Source organism: Cuculus canorus, chromosome 3 (assembly GCF_017976375.1).
Source record: "Cuculus canorus isolate bCucCan1 chromosome 3, bCucCan1.pri, whole genome shotgun sequence".
NCBI classification, from domain to species: domain Eukaryota; kingdom Metazoa; phylum Chordata; class Aves; order Cuculiformes; family Cuculidae; genus Cuculus; species Cuculus canorus.
In genome coordinates this window covers 5,683,941-5,705,726 of record NC_071403.1, presented here as the reverse complement: position 1 = coordinate 5,705,726, position 21,786 = coordinate 5,683,941, and the positions used below count along the sequence as shown (strand labels likewise).

The 21,786-nt window shown below is 40.9% G+C and overlaps 1 protein-coding gene across 4 annotated transcripts in view; it reads right to left on the bottom strand.

Moving 5' to 3' along the window:
* ARHGEF10 (Rho guanine nucleotide exchange factor 10) overlaps window positions 1–21,786 on the bottom strand; it is a 108,349-nt gene that overhangs the window by 31,386 nt on the left and 55,177 nt on the right. For all 4 annotated transcript variants that reach the window (XM_009558891.2, XM_054062426.1, XM_054062428.1 and 1 more), the window contains 7 exons: window positions 10,870–10,985; window positions 9,075–9,202; window positions 8,116–8,216; window positions 6,789–6,910; window positions 3,571–3,657; window positions 2,067–2,290; window positions 788–945 (listed from right to left, as the gene is read on the bottom strand). In XM_009558891.2, the coding sequence (XP_009557186.2) occupies window positions 788–945; window positions 2,067–2,290; window positions 3,571–3,657; window positions 6,789–6,910; window positions 8,116–8,216; window positions 9,075–9,202; window positions 10,870–10,985 (936 nt within the window). The remainder of the gene's footprint in view (window positions 1–787; window positions 946–2,066; window positions 2,291–3,570; window positions 3,658–6,788; window positions 6,911–8,115; window positions 8,217–9,074; window positions 9,203–10,869; window positions 10,986–21,786) is intronic.

Sequence of the window (21,786 nt, the reverse complement as noted above, 5' to 3'; positions counted from 1 at the left end):
AGCCACATGCAGGAAAGACTTCTTCCATCTGTACATTAAAAATGAAGTTGTCATTTCAAATGAGATCAACAGGAATCTATACCAACAGTCAGTTTTTGTCTTTGATAAACATCAGTACTGGGTAGCTGAGAGGAAAGCATTGTGCTATGTGCTCCCTGTTCTCACATAAACCTCTGGATTCTTGTAACACCGAAGACCTTGGGGTTTAAGCTAAGGGGCATAAATCAGTTTTCATATATATTGAATGGTAAAAGTGGGAACAGTATCAAGGTATCTATTATCCTTCTAAAAGAGAACCTGAAAGGGACGTATGAGAAAGCCGGGGAGGGACTTTTTACAAAGGCATGGAGTGGTAGGACGAGGGGAATTGGCTTTAAATTGGAAGGGGGAAGATTTAGACTAGACATAAGGAGGAATTTCTTCACTATGAGGGTGGTGAGGCACTGTCCCAGGTTGCCCAGGGAAGCTGTGGCTGCCCCATCCCTGGAGGTGTTCAAGGCCAGGTTGGATGGGCCTTGGGCAGCCTGAGCCAGTGGGAGGTGTCCCTGCCCATGGCAGGGGGTTGGAACTGGATGGGCTTTAAGGTCCCTTCCAACCCAAGCTATTCTATGGTTCTATGAAAACAAAGTGTGAAAAGTCTTTTGAGAAGTACTGAAAAGTGTATTAACCTTAGGTCAGCAGGTTTATGGAGAATTTTCAGAAAATATAATAGTGGAAAACTACAGCTGCCAAAATATACTGACAGGCGAGTTCCTCAGGATGTTATTGAATCATATCACTACTTTACCTTCTGCTTTTGTGTAGATTGAGATGTTTCCGTTTACCAAGCCAGCAAACAAGTATTGAGACATATACGTTAAGCTCATGACAGTTGATTTTTCAGGAGTGAAGAAGTGCTGAAGTCGAATTTTCTTTGAGCCTTGGCAACTTTTGTAAATAGAAATGCTATAAAAAGTGAAAAAAACACAAAACTGTGAAATTATGTTTTATTTAGGTCTTATTAGAATATTCACCAAAGAAGTTTAGCACAAAAGAAGTTTAGTACAAAATATTGGGAGGGAAAAAGATTTTCTCCTTCATAAGAAGATGAGTACAGAAAGGATTATCTTGACCCTCCAAAATGTCTGTGTAGACCGTCTGCAACTATTTAACACTGACATATGACAACACTTTTCATATTATCTTGTCTGGAGAAACATCTATTGAACAAAAAGTCATAATAAAAATTCTACTCAAAGTCCTTATTATGAGTCTATCCAAAACTTTTTAGCAGTTAAAAAAATTATGGATTAACTATTACCTTCAGAACTTGTGAAAAGAGAAGAAAAACTCACTATCAGACACCAATTACACTTAAAATTCCCTCTGCTCCTACAGATTATTACTATGGGTATGTCATACTTCACAAACAAAGCTAATCAGCACAATTAGATATTGAAATTTCTGGAAACATATCATTTTCCTTGGATAATTTTTTTCTCCTTCATTTATACTGGTTAGAAATCCTTGTAAAAGTCCCTCCTTAGCTAGTGAGGGCATTAAAGTATGTGATGACAAGATCTGTTTGCTTACTGACCTGTGAGTTAGAAAAAGTAACTTTGTTCTTCAATGTAAATCAACTGATGAGTCGGTAAGGTCATCAATTGAAACAGAACAAAGTAATTCATATCAATAGCAAACAGCAATATTATTTATTTGTAATATCCCATTGTAGAAGGTTAATGGGTTCCTCGCTTAACACTGTCAATCTGAAAATTTTCCTATACTAAAAGATTATGTTGTAACATTACAAAAGTAATATAAATATTTTTGAGGGAAGAGGTATGATAAATTAATCCTCTTTCAAAGATACAAGTTATTTTAATTTCACATTCTACGCAGTATATCTTAAAAACACGCGGAGTGTATTTTTTTTCCTTCATTTAGATAGAAAGGATAAGTTCATTGGGTATTAATGGATACTTTTTTAAAATGAAAACATTTTCTTGAAAGTATCATCCAGTTTTGCTACAGAATAGTAAACCTAATGAATATATCATATACATTACACGAAAAATGAGAATCACCTTCCTTCCTCCATGCCAAGGCAAATCGTAGGCACATGAGAAGCTTTTGCAAGAACATTTTCAGAGTCGAGAGCCTTATTTTGCTCCTTCATTTTCTCCTCCTCTGGTATGTAGACCATGCAGAGAATTCGTGATTCCACATTGAAGCATTCAATGACTTTGGGGCCGGAGCTTTGAAATGAGACTATTGCAATCTGGCCCATCTGATTAGTACAACTTCCAATCTGAATCGGAAAGACGAAAGAAAGAGAAAAAAGACCAAGACTGATATCTGTCTCCAGGAAGATCATTACTAACAGGAAGGAATGAGTGATATATTAATTGAAGAGCGCATCCCTTCATGTGTGAATACGAGTTTTCATGCATTACGACATAAACAAGAAAATAATTCAGCACAAACACAATAGATTTGAAAAAATTATATACCCAAAATTCCCTTGTATACTCATAAAAATAGTTCTCTCTTTTTTGAAAGGAGGAATATTATGGCCTATTTGGATGTCTGACATATGCATAATGTAATGCAATTATGATAAATATCTATGTAATTGTTTACTTTATTAACCGTTGTTCAAAATTATCCCATATTCTTTTAAAATTCCTTCTTAATGTTCTTTGTAAATGCCCTGTCCCAACAGAAAGAGCATTGTTAGATTATTAATCTAATTCCTTTTGCAACTTGCTGATACAGAACTTTAAACTCCTTCCTGATGCAGCACTAAATGCCATCAGTATGTCCAGGAATCTGTATATTTTAGGGATCTGGGGAGATTAAAAAAATAGTCTAGCCAAGCAACAATATGCAGTTGTGTACATAATAAAGAAAAAGAAAGAACATTTTGTGGTAGCAGGAGGACTTCATTGCCATATATTGTGATGAGTGCTTAAAAACAGCAAAGAAAAAAAAAAATTATACGAGTCACATTGAAAATGATCACTGACAAAAGCTATTCCTAACATCTACTTTTAATTCACAAGGGTTCCCTTATAATTTCAGTCTTGTAGTAACAAGAAAAGCTACTGAAATCATTACCATGGTTTTTTTTTTATTTAAAGTATTGGCTATTTCACTTTGTCTGCTGGAATAGATGCATATTTGGTGTCATAGCAATATGCCAGAATAGTTTATTTCCTACATACAGACTTAAAAAGATTAGTCATGGCTAAAGCAGTTTTAAATTATGGAAACAGACAACAGAACAGAGTGAGCTCATATGGGTTTTAGCAGCCCTCATTATAAATTAGTGCATATTTCACTTCTGAATGGGCTCAGTACTTCAGGATTTGTTCTGTACCACACCAACAAATCACAAACACCTAAGTGTCATCCTATAACGAACAGCGAGATCGCATGGACAAAATCATTAGTTATCCTTTGTAGAAATCCATCTTAAAGCAAAAAAAAAACCCCCCAATCTAAATGTATTTTGGTTCCGTATGTTGCCGAGAGTCACGAAAACCAATGCAGAGAAACAAGAAAACCCCTTTCAAAGATTACGCTTACCCAAAGAAAACCATGTTCCATGGCACAGGAATCTGATTCAGTTTCGCCGGAAAGGTATGGCTCAGGATTATAAGCAGCACATTCAACCTTCAAACAAAGGGAAATAGAGTAGTTAACACATTAAAAAGATATGCCTGGTTCTGCCTAATTTAGTCTGCAATTAACTAAAGCATTTAAGGATATCAAAGAATCACAGAAGGCAAGAAGCAAGTTTAGTCCTTCCAGCTTCCCGTGGGCAGGGTCAGCTGCAGGTGTGTTGTTCCCGACGGATTCCTTATCTACTCTTACAGACGTTAGAAGCCAAAGACTACAAAGTCGTTAGCTGATCTGCTCAAATACTTCAGGACCTTTATTAAGTTTCGCCAAACACTCAACCTAACATCATCCTTGCTGCAATCATTAGTCTGTTACTTTTCATCTCAGCCACCAGGCACCTCCCTTCGTCTGTCCCCTTTTATATATAAGGCTGATATATGTCATGACCCTGCCTGAGTCTCCTCTTCATTAGGCTAAATTAACACTATTACCGAATTAATTTTTCAAAAAAATGAATATAATTAATTTTTTAATTATTTTTTAAATTTCTTGATTATCAATTTTCCAACTCACGCATCTACAGCAAATACATCAGCTCCATATATTTGAGAGTGCAGAACCTTCCCACCTGAACGTGCTACTCTAGCAGAGCTGCTAAAAGCAGTACATCATGATTACCTCTTCTGAAGCCTGTTTGTACACATATCCCATTGATTACTTGCTCTTTGCAAAAATATTACATTCTTAATCAATCCTTTGCTTGCTGGTTTATTAAAAATTACTTTTACAGACTTTCTGCTCAATCACCTCCTCAGTCTGTACTTGTGAAGGTCTCCATTTCTGCCTGAGCATACCATGTGTCTGTCCTACTGATTGTCATCCCCCTTACAAACTATTTCTCCAGATGCTTTACTCATTTTGAATGTTAATGCTATCATCCATAATACTCCTATTCCCTTCCAACTTCACATCATCACGTTCCTGCCAGTACATTAATAACCATACTCATGATTTTATCTTGCAGGCCATTTAAGAAAAAAATGAAAGCTACAGCAGACTCAAGATCAACACTGAAGTCCATCCCAACTCTGAAAATCATTCAAGAACGAAGGCTCTGAAAACAGGATTTTTTACGAGCAATCATGGATTTCTAGTTTCCCAAATTTCCCTAATATCCATGGCTGAGCTCCCTAAAGCTCACATAAACACTTTAAACATACACAAACAATTTATAACTGTGTAGAGAAGAAACAGGTTTCTGATGAGGTGTTATACTACATTTTTAGACAAGATTCTCTATACTTCACCAATGTTCTCGTAATGTACACTAATACTATACAATAATATACTATCCTACTATAGCACAAGAATGTTCTTGTCTCAGATATCAATGCCATTGAGATTATATTGCAGTACTAGATAACCTGCTTAGTATTAACTTTGAAAACTTCACATAACCTGGAAATACCACCTCCCAACAGTGAATAATTTAAAACAAAAAGGAAAGAAGCAGGCGTAAGAGAGTTCTAATCACCAAGTGATTAGCGGTAGTAAAAATAATGTTATGTATTCATCAAAGGAATTCTCTGTAAGGATAAAGGATGGAAACTGGCAGTTGAGAAAAAGAAAGAGAAAAGAAAAGAGAGGTATCCATGCCTGTCTTAGCATGTCTCATTTAACACATCCTGCAACTATCTACTCGTATTGGTGATTTACAGTAGCTGTGACAGCTAAATACATCACTGGTGAAAGGCAAAACAGCCTGTATGCTGGATATTTCTTGGGCTGGTTGTTATATGTCTGTGTTATCTTGCATTTTAGTCAAAACTGATGATGTTTTTCCATAGATAAACTCTGGTAGCTTCACTCTCAATCTTGACAAGAAGCCCCTTTGCCTGGGGTATAAATTTGCTCTGATGGAAAAGGTTGTCACAGGCTCCCTGCAACACCAGGCAGCCTCAGCAGGACACAAGGAGGCTGAGGCTGCAGAAAACCATCAATAACACTTAGATTGCCTTTTCCAGTAATATTGAAGACTTAGGAGCACCAGGCATGACAGCTGGGCTCACACCACATTATCTGTAGGAGCTGCAAAGCTCAGGCGAATACTGCCCCACACTGTGTTCTCCTGAGGTGAACGAGGCAACGACCATCACCCAAATGGATGGGCAACAGACTTTCCTTTCGAAACAAGCAGCTGTCTTGTGAGACTACATCTAGAGTATTGTGTCCAGTTTTAGAATCCTCAACAGAAAAAGGATATGGAACTATTGGAATGGGTCTGGAGGAGTCTACAAAGATGATCCGAGGGCTGGAGCAGCTCCCATATGAGGACAGGCTGAGAGAGTTGGGGTTTTTCAGCCTGGAGAAGAGAAGGCTCCGAGGAGATCTTACAGCGATCTTCCAGTACCTGAAGGGTCTACAAGAAAGCTGGAAGGTTTGTAGTGATAGGACGAGGGGCAATGGGTATAAGCTGGAGAGGGGCAGATTTAGACTAGACATAAGGAAGAATTTCTTCACCATGAGAGTGGTGAGGCACTGGCACAGGTTGCCCAGGGAAGCTGTTATTTTGTGTTAATGCATGGGAAAAATGTAGTATCCAGCACCCTTCCCTTCCATCTGCTGGTCTCGACATGCTGTACATATTTTTATCATTAAAGTCACTGATCAACATGACTTCAAATTGACACAGTACTTTAGGAAATGAACCAATAAGATGATTTCTGTATCATTGTTCAGAACAGAACTACACTGAATTTTTAAGATAACGTCTGCGCACAATGAAAATCAGAAATTTCGGGATGATTCAAGGTAGTTACACCAGTACAGGACAACTATCATGGGGATCAGATTCCACTTGGTAAGCTGCAGGCAACTTTGGAACTGCAAACCCTTGGAAACTGCAAGACCACGTCAAAATTCCCAGCAGTTGTTTTCATTGAGTGATGAGCTTACATCTGAAAATGAATGTCATAGTACATAATAGCAAACACTGTTTCTTAGAGTCTCAGACATTGAATTATTTCGGATTCCTGTGACCCTCTTGGACTTACCATTGCTACTGGTCTTGCACCAAGGTAGTAACTCAGGATAAGTAATAGATGTATTTAATATATGTTATTCTTTAGCAGTTTTATCACACAAGAAAAGCAATTATAATGTGACATAAAAATTCTGTTCACCTTAAACTCCTGTTGCTTGGCCATCATCACTGGCATGTGTCTAACAAGGAGAGGATGTTTCTCCTTTTTGATTTGATTCCCATCATCTTCTACACAGAACCAACCTAACAGGTTATCCTCCACTGTAATGGAAAGAACAAACATCAAACATCCCACAATCCTCTCACTGAATAATCACTTACGGGAATAGAAAAGAAATCTGTTAGGCTTGGCTAATACTGCTCAGGCTGTTGTTATGCCATAAATGCATAAATGACAACGAAAAACTGAGCAAAACTTCAATCTAGCAGATTGCACACATATCGATAAAGCAAAAAAAGAACACCTTATACTAGTAAAATGTTAAGGGTGTTCTCCTAAAGATCTTCTCAGTACTAGAGGAAAAGGCACATCAAAACTCTCCTCAGATCCAGGAAATCTGTTTTGCCACGAGCATTTCTCTGCCTGTATAAGCAACCTCACTACCAACTACTACTTATCGTAACTATGAAGATCCTTCTGGGATCATGGAGACAACCATTCTCTCTTCTTTTCTTTTTGTTATTTTGCCTGCCTTCAGTGAGATACCATAAAGGCACTGTATTTTTAGCACATGCTGATGAAATGTGCTTTCCAGCAAGTGCAGATCGTCAACATTCTTCAACTTAGACATTCAAAATCCCAGCTATCTTTGGAAACCTATATCCTCTGTGCAAACACAGGGTACCAATAACATCACAGGACAGCACATGCTTTATTGCTCCCACTTAGACAAGGTTTGTTGTGATAATCCCTCCAGTGAAGACTATAGACTTATATTAACAAAACCCTCCTCCCCAAAATCTCAAGTTTTACATATCCAGCTAGAAAAAAATTGCATTATATTAAAACTACAACCATAAGTTTATTTTATGCTTAGAGAGGTAAACAAATGAATCCAACAGCTTTACTGATGTTTCCAAGCTAAAATCACTCTGAGCTAAAACTTAGAAATTTGAACCTGAAGTTCAAAGTTTAAAAAGTTCACAAATTAGTTTATAATGGAATAACTTCCTTGCCTGTCTGTCCCGTAGTATCTCTCATTTTTGTGGATTTAGATGTACCAACTAGAAATGATACCATAGACTTCAATATTGAAGAAATTATATTCCTTCATAATGATACCCCATCCCGTGTATAGCATTGTTACGCTATAGTGAGAAATAATCCCTACTGCTTATTGTATTGCAACTTTAATATCTGCAGATAATGCAAATAATTTTCTAAAAACTCAAAATAATAACAAAAATGACACTGTACATTGAGAGGTATCTTAACTTGACAGGAAATTGAAGTAACTAAGTATTACCAAGAGCCAGTTTAGCCATTTGCAAATTGTTGATCCAAGACTGTTTGATGGCAGGGGTAAATGTATTGAACACAGCTGTAAAGAAAGTGGGCCGCCCAGACCTACAAGACAGAAGAAAAAATGCCATTAAGTGCATTGAGTATGAGATACAGTCAAGGCTAGAAACGTCGAGCAAGATGAAATTTCATTATTTTCTAATACTTAAGAGAAAGACACAGTTCTGATATAAGCATGCAGGCTATCGTAGATTCATAGAATCACTAGGTTGGAAAACCCCTCTTAGGTCACTGAGTCCAACCATTCCTATCTGCCACTAAACCATGTCCTTGAGTACCTCGTCTACCCGTCTTTTGAATACTTCCGGGGATGGGGACTCCACCATCTCCCTGGGCAGCCTCTGCCAGGGCTCAATGACCCTTTTTCTCCATTTGCTCCAAAAATTTGTTCCTGATGTCCAGCCTGACCCTCCCCTGGCGGAGCTTGAGGCCATTCCCCCTTGTCCTGTCTCCTGTCACTTGGGAGAAGAGCCCAGCTCCCTCGTCTCCACAATCTCCTTTCAGGTAGTTGTAGAGAGCAATAAGGTCTCCCCTCAGCCTCCTCTTCTCAAGGCTATGATATGCCATGTAACCACCTTCCTACACTTTATACGAAGCAGTATGAGAAGAACTCCCTCCTTGGTGAAGGAATACAACAGTGGCTGTTCCCTAATAGCTGGCACTGCCACGTTTCCTTCTCTTGTTTCTTGCATCTGAGATGCAGAGCTGAGGAATGGGAGAAAAAACACAGCACTGCCCTAGGATGTGTATGTTCTCAGCACTGTGGCATAAGAGCAGAAGTCCCAGGCTAACAGTGGAGACGGAAGAAGGGGAAAAGCTACAGATTCCCAAATCCTCCCTGGTACATCTATGCCTAACACACAAGCCCATTTAGAAAGTTTTGTAATCAAGATTACTACTGACTTGTCCTGTTTTCCCGGAAGTTGCAGCTGAATTCTACAGCGATCTGCCGCTCTGATTTCATCTTCTTTTTTCAAAATCAGTTTTTGTAAACCTGAGGTCCAGTCGTGGGCTACGGATTGGTTTAAGTTCTGAAAAATTAAAAAAGCTAAGATTCAACGCCAGCCTACTGGCCTACTTCCAACAGTCTAACTAAGGTGATCTCTTCACGTAACAAACAATTCTTGGCACCCGGGCCTCATTTAGTCCACATTTTAGTCATGGATAATTCAGTCATATTTGTAAAACCATTTCAAAATTATCTGTAAAAAAATTGCTAGCATTTTATCTGATGGTTTAATATCACAATACTTAAAGTTCGATGATACACAAATGACATTCCCAAGCATGTGTCAGATTAAGAAATGTAAATTTGCATCAGGTGTACGCATAATGCTTTTATTTCTTCTCAATTATCAGTTACACAGAACCCACAGATGCTGCTTCTAAAGAAAATCTCATGAAAACACCTACAAATCCTACTGCCAGAAGGGTTTTGTTCAAATCTTTGAGCCTAAATGTCTACAGAACCATCATGAAAGATGCCTTTGTGTTTGGAATCTGTTTGAGTAGGATGCTGAAACAATAACCCTCTGCGAGCTGAGTGGTTGGTTGGTCACACAGGCTGAAAGCACACCTACGTGATACTTAAAGCATCAACAGTAACAAGGGTTCAAACACAAAAGTACACTAATTTTCCACGGTCTGTATGAAAATTGATTTCTTTTTGTAAAAGTAGAGAAGCTGACCTCATTCCTCAACTAAATGGTTGTCATTATCTTACTCATATCTACCTGGAAACACTGCCTGAACTTTAAATTTTCGAAACATAGTTGGCTCTGACTGGCAGTACGGGCAGAAAAGGTTTGTATATTTTAATGGGTGAATGTCTTATGGAATCTGTGCTACACAAATACCCAGTAACGCAGCTGACATTCAAATACTCATGAAATTTTGTCCAAAAGTACTGTTTCCACAAGCTACCTTCACAGTACATATTTTCACAAAACCTTATCTTTTATTTAATGCCCTTGGCTCTGAAGGCAAGATATCCCAAGAGAAACTCAATTTTCATGTTCTTATTCTCTCACATACACACACACATATATTTACCATCTATGGTGGAAGATAGGAGTTAAAAAAAGTTAAAGGCTATACAACAAAAGGCAAAAAAAGCAATTTTTTTTAAGTCTTAAGATGGTGGAGAACTCACTGTGAAATTTGGTGTTAAAGTACTACATTATTTGTCAGAATGTAAGCTGAATAAAACGGATGGGAACAAAGCCAAAGCAAATTACTTCCAAAATTCCTCTGACAATCCTTTTTTATTTTTTCGTGATTTGCACTCAGTTTTAATTACAGCTGCCCCCGCAAACCAGGATTATGAGCTTGGCTGGGCTTTAAGAGTTCCCTCCAAACAACCATCCTCCTACCACCTTGTCTAACTGCAAGAACCCAATTCCTCAAGATCCAAATGTAATTCTGTTTCCATGTAAGCTTATCAGCTCCTGAGCAAATGCAGACACTTGTAGTATCCACCTACGCTTAAAAACAATAAAGAAAAATAAGATTAGCAAAGACAGCTATAATCTACTTATAACACTAAGCTGTTAACGGTAAATGAATTACTAGAGGTAAAAATTATTACAATCTTTACAGAGAGAACTAAAAAATGTCTTGCACAGATCCTAGGGAGAGACAATTATGCTACCTTACAACAGGAACATACTTGAAAACGAAATCCAGCTTTGTTTATTACCTGATAGTTTCCTTTAAGGCTGCCTATTAAGTGACTAATTTGACCAACTACGTTCAAGTCATGTAAAAGGTTCTGCAGGTCCTGGTACAGTTGCCCTGGTCCCATATAGAGCTTGTCTAAAATGAATAAAAAGATGAGGTTATATATAATAAGATGTAATTCTCAGTTGATGGAGGAAAGCTTGACAAAGATAACATTGACATATATTGCTATTTCTTAACACTATGACATTTAAGCTAATCAAAACTGGTGACATTCTCTAGATTGAAAAAGCAACTAATGCAGAGATGTACAGCTCGGGTCTCCAGTACTTCTGAAAATCAGACTGGTTTATTTATACCTATATCATCCATACTTCATTTTGCTGTGGTAGATGCTTCCAATGCCCCTGCAGACAGATGAAATGCATCCTGGGAAATTCTAGTTAGTAGCACATTATTGCATATTAGGTTTGTATGTACAGGCTTTACCATAGGCATCTCCTTTTAGCTCACCTTATCACCGCTGTTTATAGTTACAATTAAGATTCAGGTTTGTTAATCTAGTACGACAGAGAGCATTCCGTGCAGTTTTATTAAGCACACACTAGAACTGTGACAAATATCAAATATATACATTTACCGGCCCCAACATCTCTTGCTGACATGGAAGTTTTGCTTAGTACCAAGCACCAGACTTGCTGTTGCATCTTAGTTTAAACATCCTTCCTGAGTTTGCTTTCGGTCAAGTGACAAAGCAAAAAATCTATTTGTAGCCTTCAATATAATGGTTTAAAACTCCAAATTTCTTCAGTTTTGTTTGATTTGTTCAATCATTTTGATGGCACAACGGTTCTGGATCACACCCCCACATCCTAACCCTAGCGTCAGCCTGAAATTGCACTAAAACACCTGATATTTTACTGCAATCACAGCTAAGTGAAAAAAAAAGAATTTGCACTGCGATTTGCAACAAATCTTAGCAGCAGAAGAAATATTTCGCCTTGTCAATAAGTGGATGCATTTATAAGATAACACTAACCCAGAAAAATATTGTGATTAGTATGATAAGCTATTTAAATGCACAAAGCTTCCAAAACCCTGCTAATACACTCTGACTCTCAGCGATAATGTTAGGAATAGGAGCGTTTTTGTGGAAATAACACTCTCCCTCTCCCCTAAACACCCCACTCCAACTCATACAGAGACAGGATGTTTCCCTTTGGCTGACTGACAAGATCTCACCTGGATTATGGAGCGTACAAGAAAGCTGAGGAGGGACTTTTTACTAAGGCATGGAGTGATGGGATGAGGAGGCATGGCTACACATCGGCGAGGGAAAGATTTAGACTAGACATTAGGAAGAAATTCTTCATAATGAGGATGGTGAGGCCCTGGCCCAGGTCACCCAGGGAAGCTGTGGCTGCCCCATCCCTGGAGGGGTTCCAGGCCAGGTTGGATGGGGCTTTGGGCAGCCTGAGCCAGTGGGAGGTGTCCCTGCCCATGGCAGGGGGTTGGAACTGGAACTGCAACCTCCTTTCAGGCAGTTGTAGACAGCAATAAGGTCTCCCCTCAGCCTCCTCTTCTCCAGGCTAAACAACTCAAATTCCCTCAGCTGTTCCTCGTAACACTTGTTCTCCAGCCCCTTCCCCAGCTCTGTGGCTCTTCTCTGGACACGCTCCAGGACCTCAATGTCTTTCCTGTAATGAAGGGCCCAAAACTGAACACAGAGTTTGAGGTGTGACCAAAAGCCATGATAAAGTATTTGGTACTGTAAAGAACACAAATGAGACCATTCTTGCTCCAAAATTTCTGTAACAAAAGGAAAGCTGCTGCAACCCCAAATTTAGACTGATTAGAAGTTTAAATGAGTTTCTAGAGAAGCCCATTCACTTATTTGCCTTTTATAAACTCTGCTATTAAAACCGAACTGCTGCACTGAAAAACATGCAACAAATATTTCTGAAATCTATCCTTGTGTGTTTGAACCAAGAAAAAATTTACAACTACAAATCTGTGAAGCTTCAAGTTTGTGCAGATTCCCTACAATGGATATTTTCACTCAAGAAAACTACATTATTCATATGTTTTAAAAGCCAGGATCACTCTTTACAGCTTCCTAAAAAGGGCTTTTTATGAACCAGATATTTCATTTTATTATTGAAAGCAGGTCAGAGAGCAGACACTAACCTCCAACATATAACAACAAGCATTCAGGCAACTCTTAGATGCTGCAGGACTTTATGCCATAGCCTTCAACGGAGGTCATAAAGCAAGATTTGACTACTTAGATGGACCTGCCCTGTGCAGTTTATACATCCACTGCAACTGAAAAATAGCTGTCCTTTACAGCTCTTCCTGGAGCTTTAAATACTCATACAAATATCCTTGTTCCAGGCTTGGGAATTAAGCATAAATTTCATTCAGTAATTGTCACTTGAGTCTATTTTGTCAGCACCATGCATATTTTATAAGCTTTCAATAAGTCAAGATAAAAAGAATTCAATGAATGTCAAAGCAAATAAACTAACCTGGCATCTGAAATTCTGTCACACAGGATAAAAAAAATGGCTCATTCATTAAAACCCACGTTCTTAGCATAGAAAAGGAAGCAATAAAGCAAATCAATAAATAATTAAAGACAGCCCTGCTGCCATCTTTTGATGTTCTAGAAAGGACAAACAGTCAAATTAAGAAGGAATTTTAATAGTCAGCCAAGGACTAGATCAATAGCCACCACTAATATCATTCTTTCATGGAGGTACTTAATGGGCACAAACTGGAACACAGAAAAACAACTGAGATTCAGAGTTCAGCAATGATGGACTCCTCAGAAGAGAGTTCTCCTGTTGGTTTGTGTCTGGATAACAAGTTACAGCAACTTCATCTCTGAACTGAGTCCTGTGAGTCTTTCAAAACAGGATTAATGGCTTTAAATTGGAGCGAGGAAGATTTAGACTAGACATTAGGAAGAAATTCTTCATGATGAGGGTGGTGAGGCCCTGGCCCAGGTTGCCCAAAGAAGCTGTGGCTGCTCCATCCCTGGAGGGGTTCCAGGCCAGGTTGGATGGGCTTTGGGCAGCCTGAGCCAGTGGGAGGTGTCCCTGCCCATGGCATGCGGGGTGGAACTGGATGATCTTTAAGGTTCCTTCCAACTCAAACCGTTCTATGATTCCACGATTAGCTTCTTGGGGGTTAACAAAATGTTGACGACCAGTTGATCTGGCTGAGAATTGTCTGATGGAGGGTTTTTCCTGGGTGGAGGACGTGGCACACTAGTCTGTTCATCAGCTGCATTTCTCGGTTCACAGCCAAAGCCTGGGTCCTTCAGCCCACACATGTTCCCCGACCATTCGACTGCTGGCTATTTTGGGGTGGGTGTTCACTCTTTCTTTTTTTTCCATAGAGAGCACTGACAAACTCTTGGCTTCACTCCAAAGTAGACACATGGTTGGTTCCTTTTTGTACTTTGAAATGTTTCACAAATGATAAAGTCATTTCCTTCCCTTTTCTAAGCCACTGTTGCTAATTATCAAGCTCCAAAACAACTTATTTTTCCAATGCGAAAAAAACCCTCCATGAATTTAGAGATGGTTCTTTCCAGCTCGATTAAGGAGCATGCTGTGCCCAGGCAGGACAGAAGGCAGCTTGCTGTAACCAATAACCATGTATGTGGCTTCGGAGGCAACGTTTTTTGCATTCCACCTACAGATCAAGGGTGAAATCTTGGCCACATGTAAGTTAGCAGGAATTTTTTTCATTGACTCCTTTGTTGCTAAGATTTTACCAGCGGAATTTATGCCTCTCTGCAATAGGCAAGTTGGTGCCAACAACCAGTAATTCATGCAAAAGGCTTAATTCTTTGCTCAGCATTATTATGAAATAAATTCAAGATTAAAAAAACCCAAAACATAGAACTGCCACTTGCTTTAGAGGCAGGAAAGGAGTTTAAAGTTTAAATCGATTTTTGCTGCTATGTAAAATTGGGGTGGGAAGTTCCTACTTTTTATACTGATTGCTCCTTAGTCAAGATATATTTGACTATAACACTAAACACTTATTTTACCTGCTTATTTTCCAGTGTTACGCTCAGCATCACAGCTTTAAATTCACTGGTTCTGCCAGGTTTGAAGTAATTCTTATAATTAAACAGAAGCAATTTTAGCCCATTTACATCCAATCATTTGCAAAGTCTGCTGGAAACTCCCAGGGTGTGGTTAAAGTCAGTTTAACTTGGCTGGGGCAAAATCAGGATTTGGAAGGTTGTGCATAAATATACACATACAAGAGAAGTGTCTGGGTGTGGGCAGAGGAGGAGAGTAATTCCACATCATCAAAAGAAGCACATCCAGCAGGTCGAAGGAAGTGATTCTGCCCCTCTATTCCTCTCTTGTGAGACCTCAGCTGGAATACTGTGTCCAGTTCTGGAATCCTCAACATAAGAAGGAGATGGAGCTGTTGGAACAGGTCCAGAGGAGGCTACAAAGATGATCGGAGGGCTGGAGCACCTCTCATATGAGGACAGGCTGAGAGAGTTGGGCTTGTTCAGCCTGGAGAAGAGAAGGCTCAGAGGACATCTTATAGTGACCTTCCAGTACCTGAAGGGGCTACAGGAAAGCTGTGGAGGAGCTGTTCATAAAAGCTTGTGGTGATAGGATGAGGGGCAATGGGTACAAACTGGAGAGGGGCAGATTTAGACTGAATTTCTTCACCATGAGAGTGGTGAGGCCCTGGCCCAGGCTGCCCAGGGAAGCTGTGGCTGCCCCATCCCTGGAGGTGTTCAAGGCCAGGTTGGATGGGCCTTGGGCAGCCTGAGCCAGTGGGAGGTGTCCCTGCCCATGGCAGCAGAGTTGGAACTGGATGATCTTTAAGGTCCCTTCCAACCCAAACTATTCTATGATTCTACGGTTTAGAGCATCTCTGTTGTGCTTTAAGGTCAGCAAGAAACAGGACATAAATTATGACTCTCACCACACTGGTTTTTATTCCCTCTTCATGCAGCCAGCGCTCCTGCACTGACCAGGCAGCTTTCTCTCCATTATCTGCCTCCTCTGCCCCCGGCACAGACCCATCTCTGGCAGCAGGCTGCTTTGCTAGGGAGCACAGCCGGCAGCTGCAGCTCTTTTCCTGCCCCGCCAGCACAGCAGCAGCTGCTTTAATGGGCAGTGGCAGAGCAGCCGCTCCCTTTGGGATCGCTGTCTATCCGGTTCTTCTAAATTTTCAATTCTCATAGGCACCGCAAGCTACTGGATATTATAATCCCAAACTGATCACACCCTGTTCTTCCTCTCAAACAATTACTGAGGGACACATTTATCTGCTGTGGTGATTTGTTACTTGTACACATTTTCCAGTAGTTTATGCCCTGTGCTCTGATTCTCACTCATGAATTACTAAGCTATCACAGATTTATGCTACTTAAGCGGAAAAAAGAACATGCTGCAATGTCTAGAGCAGATGCAATCACCTGTAATTTAAACATCTATACCTGTGTGGCTCGAGTGGTCCTCTCCCATACAAAACTACTTTTTATTCCCAGTTAGGAGGAATTTTTCAAGCAATATAATTACATAAATCCAAATGACGTGCAATTAAAATAAAAGTCTCGTTCAGTATACTCTGAATATTGAAACTATTCTTGCACCTCCCATACGAGGACAGGCTGAGAGAGTTGGGGTTGTTCAGCCTGGAGAAGAGAAGGCTCAGAGGAGACCTTCTAGTGACCTTCCAGTACCTGAAGGGGCTACAGGAAAGCTGGAGAGGGACTGTTCATAAAGGCTTGGAGTGATAGGACAAGGGGTATAAACTGGAGAGGGGCAGATTTAGGCTGGACATTAGGAAGAACTTCTTCACCATGAGAGTGGTGAGACACTGGCCCAGGTTGCCCAGGGAAGTCGTGGCGACCCCATCCATGTGTTCAAGGCCAGGTTGGATGGGGCCTTAGGCAGCCTGAGCCAGTGGGAGGTGTTCTTTCCCATCGCAGAGGGGTTGGAACTGGATGATCTTTATGTTCTCTTCGAACCCAAACTATTCTATGATTCTATGAAATATTTCTGTATTGTATATCACGTTAAAGCCAAAACCTGATAATAGACACACTTCTGGGTATGTCTTTTACTGTGGTCCAAACCCACAATACATTGATATAAATTGCTTTGGAAAAAGCCATATTGAGATGAAGACAGAACCGATGAGTCATGGAAATTCAAGGTCCTTATAAAGATTACTTCGCTTGTGAGAGATGTTGAGCTCTGAAGTCAGACTAGCTATTACACAAAATACAAGCTCACGGACGCTCACACGTGAAACTACACCAAAACTGAGAAATGCTATGTTCCTTGACTATGGTTCCAGTGTTATTGAGGAGTAACATGAGATTAATCATACACATGAAGAACACAGCAGATTAAAGACTACTCTGAAAAGCTGGTAGATCCCAAATTTGACTTGCCATTTGCAATCTGGTCTTTGAGGCTGAGTGCATTTGTATTGCTTCCTCCCACTGAGCCATCTGTGTGCATCCAAGGCAACATACTGAAACGTCAACTGTTATGAAGGGAAGAGATTTGGAAAGAATTAAATCCTCCTTGTGAGCATACAAATCACCTGGGATGGAGGGAGAAGTTATAAACATGGGAGGTAACTTTAAATGTTGGTTTGTCTGAAGAAGGTAAAACAAAACTAGCACTTGTGTAGAACTATGCACTTGAAACAAATCTTAAAATAATATAATCATAAAATGGTTTGGGTTGGAAGGTGCTTCAAAAATCACCCAGTTCCACCCCCCTGTGATGGGCATGAACACCTCCCACTACATCAGGCTGCCCAAGGCCCCACCCAACTTGGCCTTGAACACTTCCAGGAAAGGGGCATCTACAGCTTCTCTGGGCAACCTCTTCCAGTGCCTCACCACCCTCAAAATAAAGAATTCCTTCCTTACATCTAATCTAAATCTACCTTCTTTCAGCTTCAAGCCGTTATCCCTTCTCCTATTATTCCATGCCCTTGTAAATAGTCCTTATCCAGCTTTCTTGTAGGCCTCGTTGAGGTATTGGAAAGCTACTATAACATTTCCCCAAAGCCTTTTCCTCTACAGGCTGAACAACCCCAACTCTCTCAGTCTGTCCTCACTGCAGAGATTCTCCACCCTTCTGATCATCTTCATGGCCTTCCTGTGGACTCACTCCAACAGGTCTGGTTCCTTCTTATGTTGAAGGTCCAAGAGCTGGATGCAGTACTCCAGGCAGGAGTACCAAGAAAACTGTCATCCATTTAGCAATTGACACTGCAGATTATTAGTTTTATTCCCTTTTATTTTATAAAACCTTTTGCACCTGAACACCAAATTTTCACTGGAAGGTGACGATGAGGATCCCCTGCTGCACTGAAACCTTCTCTTGCACAGAACTTGACAAATCCAAGCCTCAGCTATACACAACAGAGGCGCCTCTGTACCTGTGATCCCCTCTGTCTGGAAGTTCTGTATAAGCATTAAAGCCAGTGACAAAGCAGCTGAGATTTTATTTTTAGATGCTGAACTACAAGCTTCCTGCATGTTGTGTTATGTAAGCAAAGCCCCTGACAGCTCCCTCCCCACCACCCTCCTCCTATTTCATTCTTTCCACTTCCTCACTCATGCTGCTCCTGTTTCCATAGCCACTTCAGAGAGGCACGGGTGTGTGTTGTGTTTACTCATTTCTCCTTTATGACAACATTTCAATAGCCAATTAGAATTTCAGTAAAATAATAATAATAGAAAAGTACTCTTGTGAATCCCAAACACGTGTTTAGACCTAAACAAGCCCATAGGTGAATTTAAACTTTGTAAGAGAAAAGCAGACTTTTGGCCTTACCCCTGTTCTTTCATGCCAGATCCAACACACGATCTCTACACACGCGTACTCAAAGAATCTAAGCCACCATAGCTCAGCTGCAGCTCACTTGTGGTTATGTCATACTCTCGGGTCTAAACTACACTTTCTTCACAACAAGGATGGTGAGGCCCTGGCCCAGGTTGCCCAGGGAAGCTGTGGCTGCCCCATCCCTGGAGGTGTTCAAGGCCAGGTTGGATGGGCCTTGGGCAGCCTGAGCCAGTGGGAGGTGTCCTTGCCCATGGCAGGGGGGTTGGAATCTGATGATCTTTAAGGCCCCTTCCAACCTTTACTATACTATGATACCATGATACTATGATCTTTAAGGTCTCTTCCAACTCAAACCATTCTATGGCTCAATACAAGTATTTAGAGTGTTCTTCAATTTACAGGTCTGGAAATCGAAGAAATTGGTAAGTCAAAAATGATCTCAAAAACCAAAAGCTTAATTGGCAGCCATCAGTGAAGAGCTGAGCAGCTACTCGCGTAGCTTTACAGCAGAACCCTAAATTAGGTGTCATAGAGCAGAAAGCAGCGGCACTAACACATAGATAATATTAAGTGATAAGCAATAAACCCCTGAGATTACTAGAACACAAAGTATTATTCAGAAACAGGGTAATTAAGCTTGATTACCTATACAGTCAGGACATATCATCATCATCAACCGGTATGAAGAGCATTATCAGAAACATGAAACGACATTATTCACTCTAATCATACTTCAATCATGTAAGCACCTAAAGGTAATCTTTATTAGCTAAATTATTGAATAAGATAATCTGAGCTTATGAAACGCTTTAATGTGTTTATTCTCACTGCCATGCAAGACAGGGGAGTTCTTCAAGTCCTACTCACAAAGAACAAAGTCCCACATGCAACCCAGTAGCAACGGAGCAGAGCTGGGAAACAAACTTCCCAAGTCTTGACTCTCGTGAATTATTTTTAACATGCAGCTCCCTGTCAGCTGTTAATAATTCACACTCAAATGGTGATTGAATGAATGCCGAGACCCGTCTTGCTCGAATCATAGAATAGTTTGGGTTGGAAGGGACCTTAAAGATTATCCAGTTCCAACCCCCCTGCCATGGGCAGGGACACCTCCCACTGGCTCAGGCTGCCCAAGGGCCATCCAACCTGGCCTGGAACACCTCCAGGGATGAGGCAGCCACAGCTTCCCTGGGCAACCTGGGCCAGGACCTCACCACTCTCATGGTGAAGAAATTCTTCCTTATATCAAGCCTAAATTTGCACCTCTCCAGTTCAGACCTGTTCCCCCTCGTCCTATCACCACAAGGCTTTATGAATAGCCCCTCCCCAGCCTTCTTGTCCTCGTATGGAAGGTGCTCCAGCCCTCCGATCATCTTTGTAACCCTCCTTTGGACCTGTTCCAACAGCTCCATCACCTTCTTACGTTGAGAATTCTAGAACTGGACACAGTATTCCAGATGAGGTCTCCCAAGAGAGGAACAGAGGGGCAGAATCCCCTCCCTTGCCCTGCTGGCCACGCTACTTTGGATGCAGCCCAGGACATGGACGGCCTTCTGGGCTGCGAGTGCACATTGCCGGCTCGTGTTAAGCTTCTCATCAACCAGCACCTCCAAGTCCTTCTCCTCAGGGCTGCTCTCAAGCACGTCATCCCCCATCCTGTAATGAAAACAGGGATTGCCCCAACCAGGTGCAGGACCTTGCACTTGGCCTTGTTGAACCTCATGAGGTTCTCACAGCCTCACTTCTCCAGCCTGTCCAGGTCCCTCTGGATGACATCCCGTCCTTCCAGTGTGGCAAATGCACCACTCAGCTTGGTGTCATCTGCAGACTTGCTGAGGGTGCACTCAATCTCGCTGTCAATATCATTGATGAGGATAATGCTTATTGTATCAGATCTTAACACTGAAGAAACAGTTTGCACAAACACTACAGTCCAACCACAAACCTGCTTATCCACATGACGTGAGAAATGCAAGGATAAAATCAACAGCTTGCAACTGCAAATACTAAGCAAGGGATTAAATTCCTTAGGGATTAAAGTGCTGTACCATTTATGAGTAAAATTATCCAAGAACACCAAGGAAACTAAAACCCTCTTGAGCGGGTGAGAAGTACCTTCTACATTGAAGGCATGGCTTCAGGATTATACTAAACTCTGGGTAATCCTGACCGCACAGGGAATTTTAGAGATAAAAATGCCATAAGTATTTTTCATGTTGACAGAAGCAGTTGTGCTGTGCCAGAGATGAGGAGGGAAGAGAAAGCAGTAGGGAACAGGAGGAACATTGGAGCCCCAATAAGCTGATACATTTGGACACCACAGAGTGGCTCCTCAACATCAGACTAACCAGGACAATGGTCAGGTGTCTTCCTGGACCACGTACTGACTGCAGGTACAAATCAAAGAAACTTCAGTTTGTCTCTGTTCCCAAGAGCAAGCAAAATCCTTGAAGAAAAAGAGACTTTAGAGTGAAAGAAAAGAGGTGCCATGGCTCTTTCCTCTCACAGGTCCCAAAAAGGAAGACTGAGGGCACCATGGACCTGGAAGATCCACACAATGCAGAGGGCACCTCAGCATTGAATCACAGAATCACTCAGGTTGAAAAAGACCTTTGAAATCATCAAGTCCAACCATACCTGTCTACTACAAAATCACATCTCTAAGCACTTCATCTACCCTTCTTTTAAATACCACCAGGGATGGGAACTCAATCACCTCCCCAGGCAGCACATTCCAGTGCTTGAGAACCCATTCAGTGAGGAAGTTTTTTGTAATGCCTAATCTGAACCTCCCCTGGCACAACAAGAGGCCATTCCCTCTTGTCATATAACCTATCACTTGGAAGACCAACACCCACTACACCTCACTACAACCTCCTTTCAGGCAGTTGTAGACAGTGATAAGGTCTCCCCTCAGCCTCCTCTTCTCCAGGCTAAACAACCCCAGTTCCCTCAACTGCTCCTCATAAGACTTGTTCACCCTTTACCAACCTCGTTGCTCTTCTCTGGACACGCTCCAGGACCCCAATGTCTTTCTTGCAGTGAGGGGCTCAAAATTGAACACAGGATTCAAGGTG